Here is a 13,394-nt window from a genome sequence, read left to right as displayed (position 1 = left end):
ACAGACGATTTCAGACTGTCATTCTACACATTTCAAGGAACGTGCTCCTTAGCAACCCCGACACACTAATCTGCCGCTGATTTAGTCTCTTTATGGGTAGCTGTATTATACTGCAATCCAATCTAATTTTTTCCTCCGTGCTTGAGATGCCTTGTTTGCAGCTTAGCATGTGTGATTGAATAGGGTCCTATGTGATCAATAGAGCTCATTAAATGTCCCTGTGGGCAGTTGTCTCACCCTGAGGCTCTCTTAGATTGCTTTTACCTGCAGTCAGCTCGGCTTTATTGCTTCAAGAGGTTCCAACTTTGTTTGCGGCATAATTAATTTTATAATTGAATTACTCAAGCCTGGCATTTGCGTGCTATTTTGTTAAATGTAAATTGAACTATCCATTTTGTTCCCCTTGCTTGCTATTTAACACTAGTATGGGCCATGATGGTTTTGATGATACTGCTGTATGTTTGGGCTGGGCGGGTGTTAGACTGCCTTCCAAAGGGAGGCTGAAGAAAACAGTGGCTGCACCTGTTGTTCCCTGCGGTTGCTGTGTGCTGGGGTTAGCACCTGCTCACACGGCTGCTGTATGGCTGTCTGTGTGGGCAGCGGGGATAACAGGGAGACCATTCACACCCGCTCTGTCTGCAGCCCCTCTCCCTCAACGCTCCTTCACTCTGTGTTCCCTGCTATCATTTCTATTCCTGTCTTTTACATAGGCTACTCTGCCTATATCCCCTTGTAGCCTACATGCCAGATTGCTATCAGCCAATCTGTCTGTCTGTGTTTCTGTCTCTCCCTCTCCCCCTTATTTATTCATTTTTTGTCTCTTTTTTTTGCCTATCAACTCACACAGAGACACAAACATAAACAGCAGCAGCTGTGGGCTGTTATGTCCTTCTGTGGATGGCTTTTAGTGTGGAGGATGAAGTTGTAAACAATAAATTACATATAACTACTAAATCATTTCGGTAAGAGCTGGGGCAGCAGTGAGTGAGCATTTAACTTGGGCTGTAGAGATTGTAGCTGTGCCGTGTAGTCATGGGCAATTGTGGTGGCAGGTTATTGTACGTGTACCACACACTAGAGAAATTGTATATTTTGGAGTATTTACTTGAGTATTCACCCATTTTCTGGATCTGCACTGGCAGCAACTATATTAAGTAAAATGTTAAGTCGTTGATATGTCTAAATCACCACAAAAATATCATTTTTTCTTTATCTGGCCTTTTCTTACATTTTACAGACCAGAAATATATATTATTTCTGTGCAGTAACAAGCACTCCTGTCACTCTACTGTGAGGGAGTAATGACATAATCAATTGGCTTTATGGCTTCCAAATCATCACATCTGACCTTTTGTCAGGTTAACAGGAAACCTTAAGCAAACATTTAATAAAACGTCATTAATTGACTCAGGGGAACATTAAATATCACATTTTAGAGCAATAAGTCTCAATAAGATCACGACCTATGATCCGGGTCGTGATCTAAATAACAATTTCAATCAGGCTTCGTGCTCGTCCTTGCAATGCAGCATTGTAATGTCTAAGTATTGTGAGCTCTTTCTGCTGAGGCATCACTTCAAACCAAACCTACCTGAAAGAACGGGCACTGTGAGATCCTATGCAACATGTGAAAGATCAATGATATGCACATGATATGCAAATAAAACACAAAAAACTTGCAGCAGACACAAAGAGCAGCTCATGTCCACAGAGGTCCAGACGGTGCCAGAACAGACATCTATTGGCTCAGCAGGACGAGTAATAATGCAGCATCGCGTTTGGTGGCAGTAGCTAATACAATTGCGCACATGCTGTATATACCTGTGCACTCCATCCACGCCCCGTCTCCCTCACACATATCCATCTCTCAATCTCACCATTTGGAAAACTCACCGCACCAGATGGCCAGGTAGGGAGGATGGCAGGTGCCAAGTCGCCCTCTGCGGCCGCTCTTCTTCCTCTCTGTGGAGAAAAGGGTGATGGATACCACCACGCTTCTCGGTATCTCGGTATCCAAAGCCTCTCTTAAATAACAGCAGCTCCTCAGCCGCACCTCACCTGTGTCTTCCCTCTACGGCTCCTGCGCGTCGCCGTAGCATCACCGTTTACCGAGCGCGTCCAAAACGCCCATTCAACTACAAAGCGTTTTTGTCCCCGTGAGAAAAGGAGTCCGTAGTCTAAGTGTGCAGACAGCAACCTAGGAGGATTTTTCTCTGATCCAGAATACGTTTACTATCCCGGCAGCCTTGTTCAGACCCTTGCAAATTCCCAAATCCTGCAGTTGCGGTCGGACTGTATTAAGTCTTCTGTGAGGGGGAATAGCCAGTTGTCTGCACTTGGTCAAGCTACGATTTTGAAATCAGTACTCAGCAAAATGTAATCCCTCTTTTTTAAATTTACAGTGGCGAGGTGAAATGTCTAACGCAGAGCAGGCACAGTGACAACAGGGGCCCATAATTCACAGCTCCTGAAACACAGTCCTGCAGTGGATCAATGATAAATGGAGAATCTCTCTCTCTCTCTCTCTCTCTCGTCTCTCTCTCTCTCTCTCTCTCTCTCTCTCTCTCTCTCTCTCTCTCTCCTCTCTCTCTCTCTCTCTCTCACACACACACACACGCGTGTCAAGTCATCACGTGTTTAATGATGTTCACTTAAACTTGTAAATCAGGGTCCTAAAAAACTTCAAAAGATAAATCAGCCAACTCAAATACAAAGACAAAGAGTAATGCATTTAATGATAAAAGAAATATTGTAAAATATTATTCAGACTTTATTTATAATATGGTATACCTTTGAGAAAATATCTCATTGTCTTAAAACGGGACATGACGATAAGATTAATTAATGGGCCTAATTTGGGAAAATGATGTTTGAAAATATTGAGTCACTTTAAGATACTAAACCATGTGCATAATATAGCTCATCGATCTGTTATTTGTTTCAGGTCCTATTACAGTGGAGTAAAGTAAACATATTTACTCATATACTGCACTTAAATGCAATTTTGAAGAAATAGCATAGTCTAATATGTCCATTTTATACTATAGGTTACATTACTTCACTACATTTCAGAGGTAGATATTAGCTATATGTTCTTACTTTTGACTCCATTAAATTGCAGTTTTGGTTTCAGATATTAAACATATGAGCAGTTTATAAATTATGGCTCATATTTTATAGTAGCCTACACTGACCGACAGTAAAGTAGTTGAAAAATGAACCGGCTAATGGACCAACTATATTAAAATGTCATTTTCACCGTAATATATCAGTTATATTAATCAAATAGTATACTGTAAGGACTTTTTTTTGGAATTGCTGTATTGCTACTTTAGGCCTTTTATGTATGATAGGCCTATTTTACATCTTAAATAGATGTAAGCCTATTGGGGGGGGGGGGGGGGGGGGGGGATGCTCAAAATGATTATAAAACATGTAACCCTTTCTTATTTTATTTCTTCAGGTGACCATGTCCTACATTGGATTGAAGGTCTTTTTTTGCTCTTCTTCTTCTTCTTCTTCTTCTTCTTCTTCTTCTTCTTCTTCTTCTTCTTCTTCTTCTTCTTCTTCTTCTTCTTTTTCTTCTTCTTCTTTTAAAAATACTATCTTGGTTATGTGAAAAAGTTAAGCAATTGTAAGAATAAAAATAAAAAATGTAAAAAAAAAAAAAAAAAAAAAGGAAAAAAAAGAAGGAAATGTATACCATAAAACATATGTAAAATACATTCTAAGTGAGAAGAGCTGCAATGTACAGTGTGCAAATAATAATAACAATAACAACGACGACAACAACAACAATAATAATAATCATCATCATAACACAAGTTGTAATAATGTGATGTGCCATGTGATCTAAAATCATAGATGCACAAATATAAAATGATGAGTTTTATATAATGTGTATAGTCCATGCTAATCGAATTAATTTATATAGTAAAGCATTTACCAGAAAAGACTATTTTAACTACTGAAACAATTATTTATGGTAAATTAACTGCGCAACTGGAGGATGAATTTAATTTCTTCAGTGCCATCAAGGGAATAAAATGAAGCACACAACCTGAAATTGTTTATTTAAGCTTATAATATGTGTATAATAATGTTATATAAGTGTGTACACGGCAGATCTGTAATCATATAAACGTAATAAAGATAAATTATAGCAATAAAGTTTTAAAAGAGGACCGTGCTCTTACGTCACTTCCGGATTTAATCGGACAGTAGTAGAAAAAAAAAATCTGGTAGCCATAAATTTCAGCTTGCTAGCCACCAACAGCTGTCAGTACACTTGAGGAAAACCATCCATGTCAAGACACAAAGAAGATATTCGAGGTCTTGTGCTGCTTCTGTGTACATATAGGGGCACACCAGCCTGCCTGCCAGCATACTGTGAATTGGTAAGTAGCTAGCTTTGAGGCTAGCGAGCTAGCGAGCCGATAGCTGGCTGCTCCGCTAACGATGAGTGATGATATTTATCCTGTTAGCTGGCATCATCCTGCACAGCGTTTGTGCTTGTGTTGGCTTACAGTAGTGATATGTTGCTTACCTCTTTGACCCGGTATGTCATGTCTCAAAACTGCTGTTTATTGGCATTGGCTAACATTTGAGGTTAGCATCGTTGATAACCATGACGCCTTAGCATGTCAGTCTCTCCTGTCGCTGTCTGTGCTGAGGGGGTGTTTTAATTCAATCAGTCACTAGTGTCTGTGGTAACGTCAGTGCATTTTTATCAATTTATTGCAGCAGTGATACTTTTGCAACATAAATATGTTATGTTACTTGTTCCCCCTAATATACGTATGTTTGTTACAGGAGGTGTAATTTAAGTTATGACAATTACAAATAACGTTTTACACCCTTGTAATCGAATCGTGTTGTCTCTTATCTTTCAGATTAGTTATCCCTTCTGCATAGCTGTAATAACATGTTTCTATTGTTGTTTGCCCAGTGTCAAATTGTTTACAGCTCCAAACACCATTTTATTTTAAAACTCAATCCCCCCCATCCCTTTTTTAATATATCACTTCATATCAGTGCATAGCAACTTTAAAAAGAGCCGAAATGAAAGGACAGACTAAGTGCTCAAGCCTCTGTGACTATATGTTGTATGAATGACAGTATGGAAGTAAAATGACAGTATGGTGCCCTCATGCTGTCATTTTAATGTGTGTGATTACGTGTCTTCTTTATTAAGATCCAGCTGGCTCAGTGACTAGACCAGAGGACCTTGGCACCATTGTGTGCCAGTTGATTTGAAGACCCAGGGACTTCAGAATCCAGGTACAGTCATAGCAGGATATCAGTACAGGGTTTCCTCCAGGAAATACCTACTTTTCCAAACTTGTAAAAACTCCTGACTTCACAACATACTCCTCTGATTAATTACTGCAAGGCGAATGTACGAAGAAATTGATCCATCAGTCACCTGCTGAGCTGAACCTGCAGAGCTTGTAGCGTTTCATCTTGTTTTTAGTGCAGGTACAAAATGACAGTTTAAACATCTGCCTCATTCATTATGTCTGTGGCCTTTGCTGTGTGATGTTGTACTGCTGCTTGCTTTCCCTGAGGCTTAAGGGATAAGGCTGCTGTTTTTCTGTCAACAAATCTCATGTGCAGAGCCAAATCAAATAACGAAGTGATCATGTGTATGTGTGTATCCAGAGTCAGATATATTGTATTCTTCTGTCATTGTCCAAAAATTATGAGCATTGCGTTGCACTGGGGGACATGTTCTTTCGCCGCAAAGGCTACGGTTATAGTAGTTCGTTTAGAAGTGGCTCCAAAAACTAATTACAGCGATCACATTTTCAGTCTCGATAGAGTTTACTTTCACAGCAGATGCCACTGAACATGCGTAGGAACGTGGTTCTGTTGACAGAGCTTCAATAGCTTGTTGTGCTACATATTGCAACCTCTTGACTTTGTGCTAGACTGGGAATTTCTCAAAGAATTTATGTACAAAGTCAAGAGGTTGTAATCTGTAGCCCAGCAAGCAAGGCAAGCACTATAGAGGTGAGATGAAAACCTTTGCTTCTTGCATACTGTTCTCGCTCGGTTTTTCTACCATCTAATTACACCATCTTTTTTTTGTTGTTTGTTTTTCTTTTCCTACCAGAAGATGAACGGTCTGTCCATACGAGAGCTATGCTGCCTGTTCTGCTGCCCCCCTTGCCCCAGCCGCATTGCAGCCAAACTGGCTTTCCTCCCTCCAGAGCCCACCTACGCCCTTCTCCCTGACCCAGATCCAGGTTCTGGAGCTGGACCTGCGTCTGTGTCCGGCTCTGGGGCAGCCCTGCCTTCCCTTGGAGCTCCAGGACTACGTTCCCGGTTGGGTGCTGGTAGTGGAGGTGACAGAGGAGGTGGAGGTGGAGGTGGAGGAGGAGGTGGAGGAGGAGGTGGAGGTGGAGGAGGAGGTGGTGGTGGCGAAGGAGGAGGAGGAGGAGGAGGAGGAGGAGGTGGTGCAGGTGGTGCAGGTGCAGGTGCAGGTGGAGGTGGTACTAGCGCCAGCGGCAGTGGTGGCAGTAGTGTAAGCGAGGGCAGGTGGAAGCTGCATCTCACAGAGAGAGCAGAGTTCCAGTATTCACAGAGAGAGCTGGATGTGACTGATGTATTCCTGACCAGGTCTAACCGAGGGAACAGGGTTGGATGCATGTACATTCGCTGTGCCCCCAATGCCAGGTGAGACACACACCACCCACTGAACACCCTGACACAGGATGTGATCTCTGTGCATATACACATAGATCGCATACTTGTATGTCTGTGTACTTATTTTTGCTTTAGTTGGGGTGGTATGCCTTTCTGTTGAGTAGCATGTAGTTTGTTTATAGCACTTTTTTTGCTCAAAATGTATGAACCAAACATGTTTTGCAGTCATACGATTGTATCCCATGTTTTTACATCCACATGGGGCTTCCCAGTTCAGCAGTGTCTCTGCTTAGCCTCAGCCTGCTGCCTAACTTCCTTCTTCTTTCTTCCTCGTTCCTCCTTTGTCTCTCAGGTTCACAGTGTTGTTTTCCCACGGTAATGCAGTAGACCTGGGCCAGATGAGCAGCTTCTACATCGGCTTAGGCACACGCATCAACTGCAACATCTTCTCATATGATTACTCAGGCTATGGTGTTAGCACTGGCAAGCCGTCTGAGAAGAACCTTTATGCTGACATTGATGCTGCCTGGCATGCCTTGCGTTCTCGGTAAGCAGGCAGAAACTGTCCATTCCCATCTAGGCAGGATCCAAATTTAACAGCCAACAAGCACCTGATGCCAGTAAAAGTGTCTTTGGTATATATCAGATCTGCAAGAGTCACTCATATCACAGGCTAGTAACTTTTTGTGAAAATAACATTTGGATGAATCAGTGTTATACAAACATCCCTGCTGACCATGGTACTCTCTCTGACCATTAGCCAGTCAAATCAAAGCTAAACAATGGCTCTTTATCAAAGAGGCTGTTGATTGGCTGTCACATGCTGTGCTCTCTCTGAAGCTGCACCATCTAAAATCCTGAAAACTGTTCCTCTTGTTTATCTGCTGCCAGCATGGTTAATGAGCCTAATGCTAGTCTTACAGCCAATCCACATAGAAAGTGTTTTTGGAAGTGTTTTTGAAATCTGATGGAATAGATGCACTTCCATTTTTATCCAATGTTTCAATCCAGACTGAATCTCTCCAATTCATCAAGGCTCCCAGTCTGGGTGAGGGGAAATCTGGAAATAAATTTATTGAATCAATAAATAGAAACAGTGTTGTTTTTTGCCTGTTGAACCAACATGAAAACTTCTGTAAATTTCTGCTGTTACTCAGCCTGGAAAAGACAGTTTTGCCAGCTGCTGTCCTCTCAGCTGTAGACAGAGACATCTGAATGCAGGTTGGAGTCAGTGTGGATTGAACAGATAGAACACGCTTTCATGCTGCTTATGTCTTGCTTCCTATGCGGATTCCCAGTTGCACTTTTTGTATGCTTAATATTCTAAACTAAAATATGTTCTTTTCAACCCTCATATTCATAAGCATACTTGTTATGAGTTTTCTAGTTGAAAAGAAAAATTATTAGTTTACTCTCACTGTTGACTGAAAGTTGAACATTGAAAAACTAAATGGGAAGGAGAATGTATTGTATTGCTTTCAAAAATATACATTAACATGACTGATATTTATTATTGACTTGGTAGTTATTGGCAATCTTCATATTAGCTCATCACGCTCTTTGCTCACTTACTCTCTTTTTCAAATGTTGTGCATTACTAACTGTTAAACATGGATAGTTGTTCCTTCGTGATGGTCTAAAGAGCTAACTGGACCATGTTAATCAGCATATGGAAGTTTAGACACAGACATCAGTGAAGTTCCTTTTGCACTCCATACACTTGTAGAATTAAAGGGGCCCCTGCTCATTAAAAGAAAAAACTCTTTATGTGTGTGTCTCAGGTACGGCATCAGCCCTGAAAATATCATCCTGTATGGGCAGAGCATCGGCACAGTCCCCACAGTGGACCTGGCATCACGGTTTGAGTGTGCTGCTGTGGTCCTGCACTCTCCTCTCACCTCTGGCATGAGAGTGGCTTTCCCTGACACCAAGAAAACATACTGCTTTGATGCTTTCCCTAAGTAAGTTTTCTCTTTGAGACAGGGAACTTTTTAAGTTTGAAGTGATGTTCCACTCAAAAACAATGTTGTAATACGAGATGCGTATTATACCCTTTGTAAATTGAAAAGTATCACTGTGGAAAAAGATCTAGAGTTTCAAATCAAGCTGCCGTGAACCTGTAAATGAAGGAAGTTAGAAACAAGTAAAAAAAACCTTTGGGTTCAAAGGGTTAATATATTTTGCTATGTTAGACCACTATGGGCAACATTTGAAATCAATGAGCAGGACTGCTTCATAGCAGTCCAACAGTTATGCTTATTTTAAGTTGTTTCTCAATCGAAAAATCCACAAATCTTTTACAGCCACCTTTCAAGCCCAAAGTGTTTGATACTCAAAAGACAGACGTTTGGTGGAATCTAACTTGAATGTATGTCAGATATGGTGATTAAAATGCACATGGTTATTATTTTGTCATTATTGGTCAATACTGTCCAATAATCATTCCTGACCTCTGTTAGTTTATGTGCTGACTGGCTGCATAACAGCCATACTTGCAGCCAATGAGAGAACTGGATTTTTATCAATTTCACTAATTGCTTCCATCATTTGTCTCCCAGCATAGAGAAGGTGTCAAAGATCCCGTCTCCGGTACTCATCATCCACGGTACAGAGGACGAGGTGATCGACTTCTCTCACGGCCTCGCCCTGTTCGAGCGCTGTCCCAAGGCCGTGGAGCCCCTCTGGGTGGAGGGAGCAGGTCACAACGATATTGAGCTTTACAGTCAGTACCTGGAGAGGCTACGGCGCTTCATCAACCAGGACCTGGCTGCACAGCATGCCTGAGAAACAAAAAACAGCCTCTCTGCGTTTGTACGAATGAGATCATGTGTGTATTGTGTGTGTGTGTGTGTGTGTGAGAGAAAGAGGGTGTCGGCATATTTGCAAAGTATGGATGAGAACTAGACCTAAAAAGGTCACATGTCACATCTGTGTGTCTTTGAAGCAGCACACCTTTATGTTACTTTTCAAACAATGACCTGTTTTCAAGCTGACAACGGTTTTTAATATATCATTATCTATATCCATCTGTACGGTGGAGTGTGGTTAAATGCTACAGACAAGAACTGAGTTGAAATGACTTCACTAATGCGGTTTGGGTGTATGCGTGTATCAAAAAGTAACAAAAATGTGCTTTGTCTAAAAAGGTACACAGGTATCATTTTTAAGTGTGACATGTTGATGAATGTGTGCAGTTTTGGATGAAAGTGTTGAGTGTATACTCATAACTCCATGGACCTGTGACACCTTAATAATGCGTGCACATGTTTGTGTGTGTGTGTGTGTGAGTGTGAGTGAGTCAGGCGGTGCTGCAAGAAATGAAGGACATCCTGTTGACTTGGACAGCTGCAAGTTCAGGAGGCATATGGAGACTTATCAATATTGATGTTTTTTTTTTTTTTTTTTTTTTTTTTGTGTGTGTATGAAGAATACCTCCACAGTTTGACCAACTCTCTTCAGTGGACAAACACTGGTCAAACATGTGCCCCCCTCCCCTTCCCCCCAGACTCCCTGTTTACCTGTTAATGGACAACCATTTGACTGCCAGGGGATTTCCCAAGTTGATGTCCAACTAACACTAACCTACCCTCTGTGTGGTTTTGGGGTCCATCTCCTTTCCTTTTGGTGTCAGTTAAAGTGGATACACGAGGACTAGTCTGGAATACTGTTGTAGTAGCTCGTATGGCTGTTGGGTGTTTCCCACTTTCCCTCATTTTTAACTCTGAAAAGATCACAGGATGGCCAGCTTCCACTTTTTTCCCCCTGGCTGTGCTGTAGCTTTTGCCTTTCTATCGTTCACAGAATTGCATCAGCAGCTTACAGGGAATGATTTTGATCTCCCTGTATGTTTCTTCCCCACTCAGCCCAGCAAAGATGGCTGAAACAGTAGTGTGGAAACAGATTGAAATGGAAACAGGTTCTTGAGAGCCACACTGAAGGTATCTATGTTTATGTGGATTTTTTTTAAGGCATCAATCAACTACAGAAGTGTAGGTTTATTTAGTCATTTTCGTGTCGCACAAAGTAGTTTAGCTCTAAACAGAAGGCGGTACTTGGACAGACTGCACTTGCTCGGTAACAGCAGGAATAAGTCAGATTAAGTCTGAAGTGCAGTTTGAGATCTGTGAATATGTTGTAGTCTCTTCTCGTGAACAGACCCATGTGGATTTTAATGCTTTAGTTTGATTTGATGTCTTTTTTTTCTTTTTAAAAAAACAAAAAAGGAGCTGCTCAGTTCACCAAATGAATGAGGACTGTGTCCATTCTGTTGAGAGTAATTGTGCTTTATCAGACTCTTTCCTGTGTTATGCTGATGAACTCTTAGTCTTATAGCACAGTTTGTTTTCCAAGTCTTGTTCCTGTAGCACTCATCACCCAGGTTAGACAGCCTCCTATTCATATTCACCCTCAGCACATTTTTCTTAACGTTTTTGTCTCGATGTAATTATTCAGAACGTGTTTGTTGTAGTGTAGGGCCATGGATCATTTGTTTCAGAACCATGACTAACAATGTGATTTAGATGGGGTGCCAGGACGGGACATCATGCCTACTAGCTCTGTTTAACCTCTGTGGCCCTAATGTAAGGGAGCTCTCTTATGGGTGGCAGAACGCTTTATGTCTGACACAAGCCATATTTGAGCCTCTCACTGTTGGTGTGGTGCAGGTTCCACCACACACACCTTTTTTTGCACATCATCACACGCATACACACACACACTTTGAAACACAACATACACATGCATACACACATCACACGTACTGTAGTACACAGTATATTTACACATTTATATATATCAGATCAAGCATGACAAAAGCAGGTCTTAAGTTCAGCACTATTGTACAAAGCATCCAAAGTGTAATAAGGGTATAAAATGTAAGTTTGTGTGTCGTCTTCATTATTGTCGACTGTCTTCAACAGGCCAGCATCAAGGATACTAGCATCCCGTTCTGAAACAAAACTAATAAGAACTGTGTAGACCTGGCAAAAGTACACAAACTGGTTTTATGGTCGCAGGCTAGCACTACATTACCTTGCAACCTCGTCCAGCTCATTCAGATCTACACAGTGTCCGCTGCGCAGGAGACCCATCAGGTTCAGTGGTAGTAGCTGCATTTTGTTAAAGGGAACATGTACTGAGCTAGCACTGGTCTGATTACTCCATTTTTGGGAGTACAAGAAAGGTTATCCAACATCATTTGCTGCCCGTCATCGTTTCAAACAGGGAATCTCTTCATTCTCATCCTGTGCTTTGTGTCTCTGATATTTAAATAATAGAAATCTGTTACCATCTTGAACCAGGGATCTGAGCTGTCAGAAGAATTAGAGAGAATTATCGCCTCTCTGAAAACAGATAAATGCCTCAGTTTTTTTTCCTGGACAGGTCGTGTTATCAGGGAAACCACTGGATCCACCTCTCTTGGAGTTTGGTTAAAGAAAGGGGGCGTAAACTCGCTGTTTTATCGATGCACCACTATGGTATAGTGTATCCTCTGGCCCTGAATGTTTATCGATTGTGGGGGAGGGGGGGTTGAATATTGAAAACTGTATGCATGTCTATTGTGTTTTGCAGAGCAAGTGATGGGGTGGGATGTTATCTATTATGTATTATATGTGAGGGTAAAGCTGAACTCATTGCATTGGAACATTGAAGCGCTTTAAAAAAAAAAAAAACTAAAAAAAACGGGACGTATATTTGAATTTTTTTATTGCTGATACTAACTGATGTATTGTTATGAGTTTTGTGCTAGAGTTGAGCAGGGCAGTGGTGGGTGGTATGGGGGGCTACACAATATTAGTGGGCTGTTTATATGGTTACTGTACTTACCTATTCTATTCTTTGTATTATGATTTGTAATTTTATGTTGCTTTTTTTGAACTGAGAATATGATGTAATGAAATTAATACATGGGACTGAATCTTGACCTTTTTATGGACAACAAAATAATAAAAGATCACTTATGTACAAAAACAAGAAACTGACAATATTGATTTTAATTTTTAATTTTTTTTTTTAAACAATCATATTTTTGTAAGGTGCAAAAGTTAATAAGACTGTACAAGATCTGGTAGCCAGTGTTACAAAAACGTGTGTTTTCATTAATTAGCATCTGATTGAAATCTTAAGTCTTTAAGATTGGGTCTTGGATGGTGATAATAATAAGTGAAGGAGTCTCTTCCAAGATTAGCTGGATTAAAAGCAGATAATGTTCAGGGTTTATACAGTCATGGAAAACCTGGAAAAGTCCTGGAATTTGAAAACATAATTTTTCCAAAGAAGAAGAAAATATTTTTTAAAAATCAATGCAATGGTTGAGCAGGCACATTTTAATTTGTGAAGTTACACAATTATTTTCATGCCACATACTGTATCATACACTTCTTAGGTTTACAGTACCTTTTGAAATCATGGAAATCCTATGGCCAAAATGTGAAAATCCATTATTTATTTTACTACTGTTTGTATTTGAAGTAAGTTTAGTGCTGGAATTTATTGAAGTGCAAGTGAATTAAGTCCTGGCTTTGTCCCTCGTCAGCCGAGTTTAATCGCAGTGACTGCCCTCTGCTGGCTGATTGCTGTCACTAACAGTCTTTCTCTTTGACATGTTACTCCATCCCAGCAGTTAATTTCCACAGTTTAAACTCTGAAATTTATAACACACAAATTCAGGCAATCACAAAGTGCCTCATATCTTCTTGTTGAGATTGACTCCAGAGTGTGTAATTGTTGAAAGTTGAGTTTGATCC

The 13,394-nt window shown here is 40.7% G+C and overlaps 1 protein-coding gene across 3 annotated transcripts; it reads left to right on the top strand.

Annotated features, from left to right (window-relative positions):
• Positions 1 to 4,234: 4,234 nt before the first annotated feature.
• Positions 4,235 to 12,603, top strand: LOC133990911 (alpha/beta hydrolase domain-containing protein 17A-like). Of its 3 annotated transcripts, XM_062429335.1 has the most exons (7): positions 4,235 to 4,397; positions 5,195 to 5,280; positions 6,116 to 6,347; positions 6,492 to 6,678; positions 7,001 to 7,195; positions 8,430 to 8,609; positions 9,207 to 12,603. In XM_062429335.1, the coding sequence occupies exons 3-7, from the start codon at positions 6,119 to 6,121 to the stop codon at positions 9,430 to 9,432; spliced, it is 1,017 nt and encodes a 338-aa protein (XP_062285319.1). In that variant the 5' UTR covers positions 4,235 to 4,397; positions 5,195 to 5,280; positions 6,116 to 6,118; the 3' UTR covers positions 9,433 to 12,603. The 3 variants fall into 3 exon arrangements, with proteins under 3 accessions (XP_062285319.1, XP_062285318.1, XP_062285317.1); XM_062429334.1 differs by having other exon boundaries at positions 6,119 to 6,678; XM_062429333.1 differs by having other exon boundaries at positions 6,116 to 6,678.
• Positions 12,604 to 13,394: the final 791 nt, after the last annotated feature.

Source organism: Scomber scombrus, chromosome 11 (assembly GCF_963691925.1).
Source record: "Scomber scombrus chromosome 11, fScoSco1.1, whole genome shotgun sequence".
NCBI lineage: Eukaryota > Metazoa > Chordata > Actinopteri > Scombriformes > Scombridae > Scomber > Scomber scombrus.
Note: the sequence above shows the minus strand (reverse complement) of the source record. Positions and strands in the feature narration are given on the sequence as shown.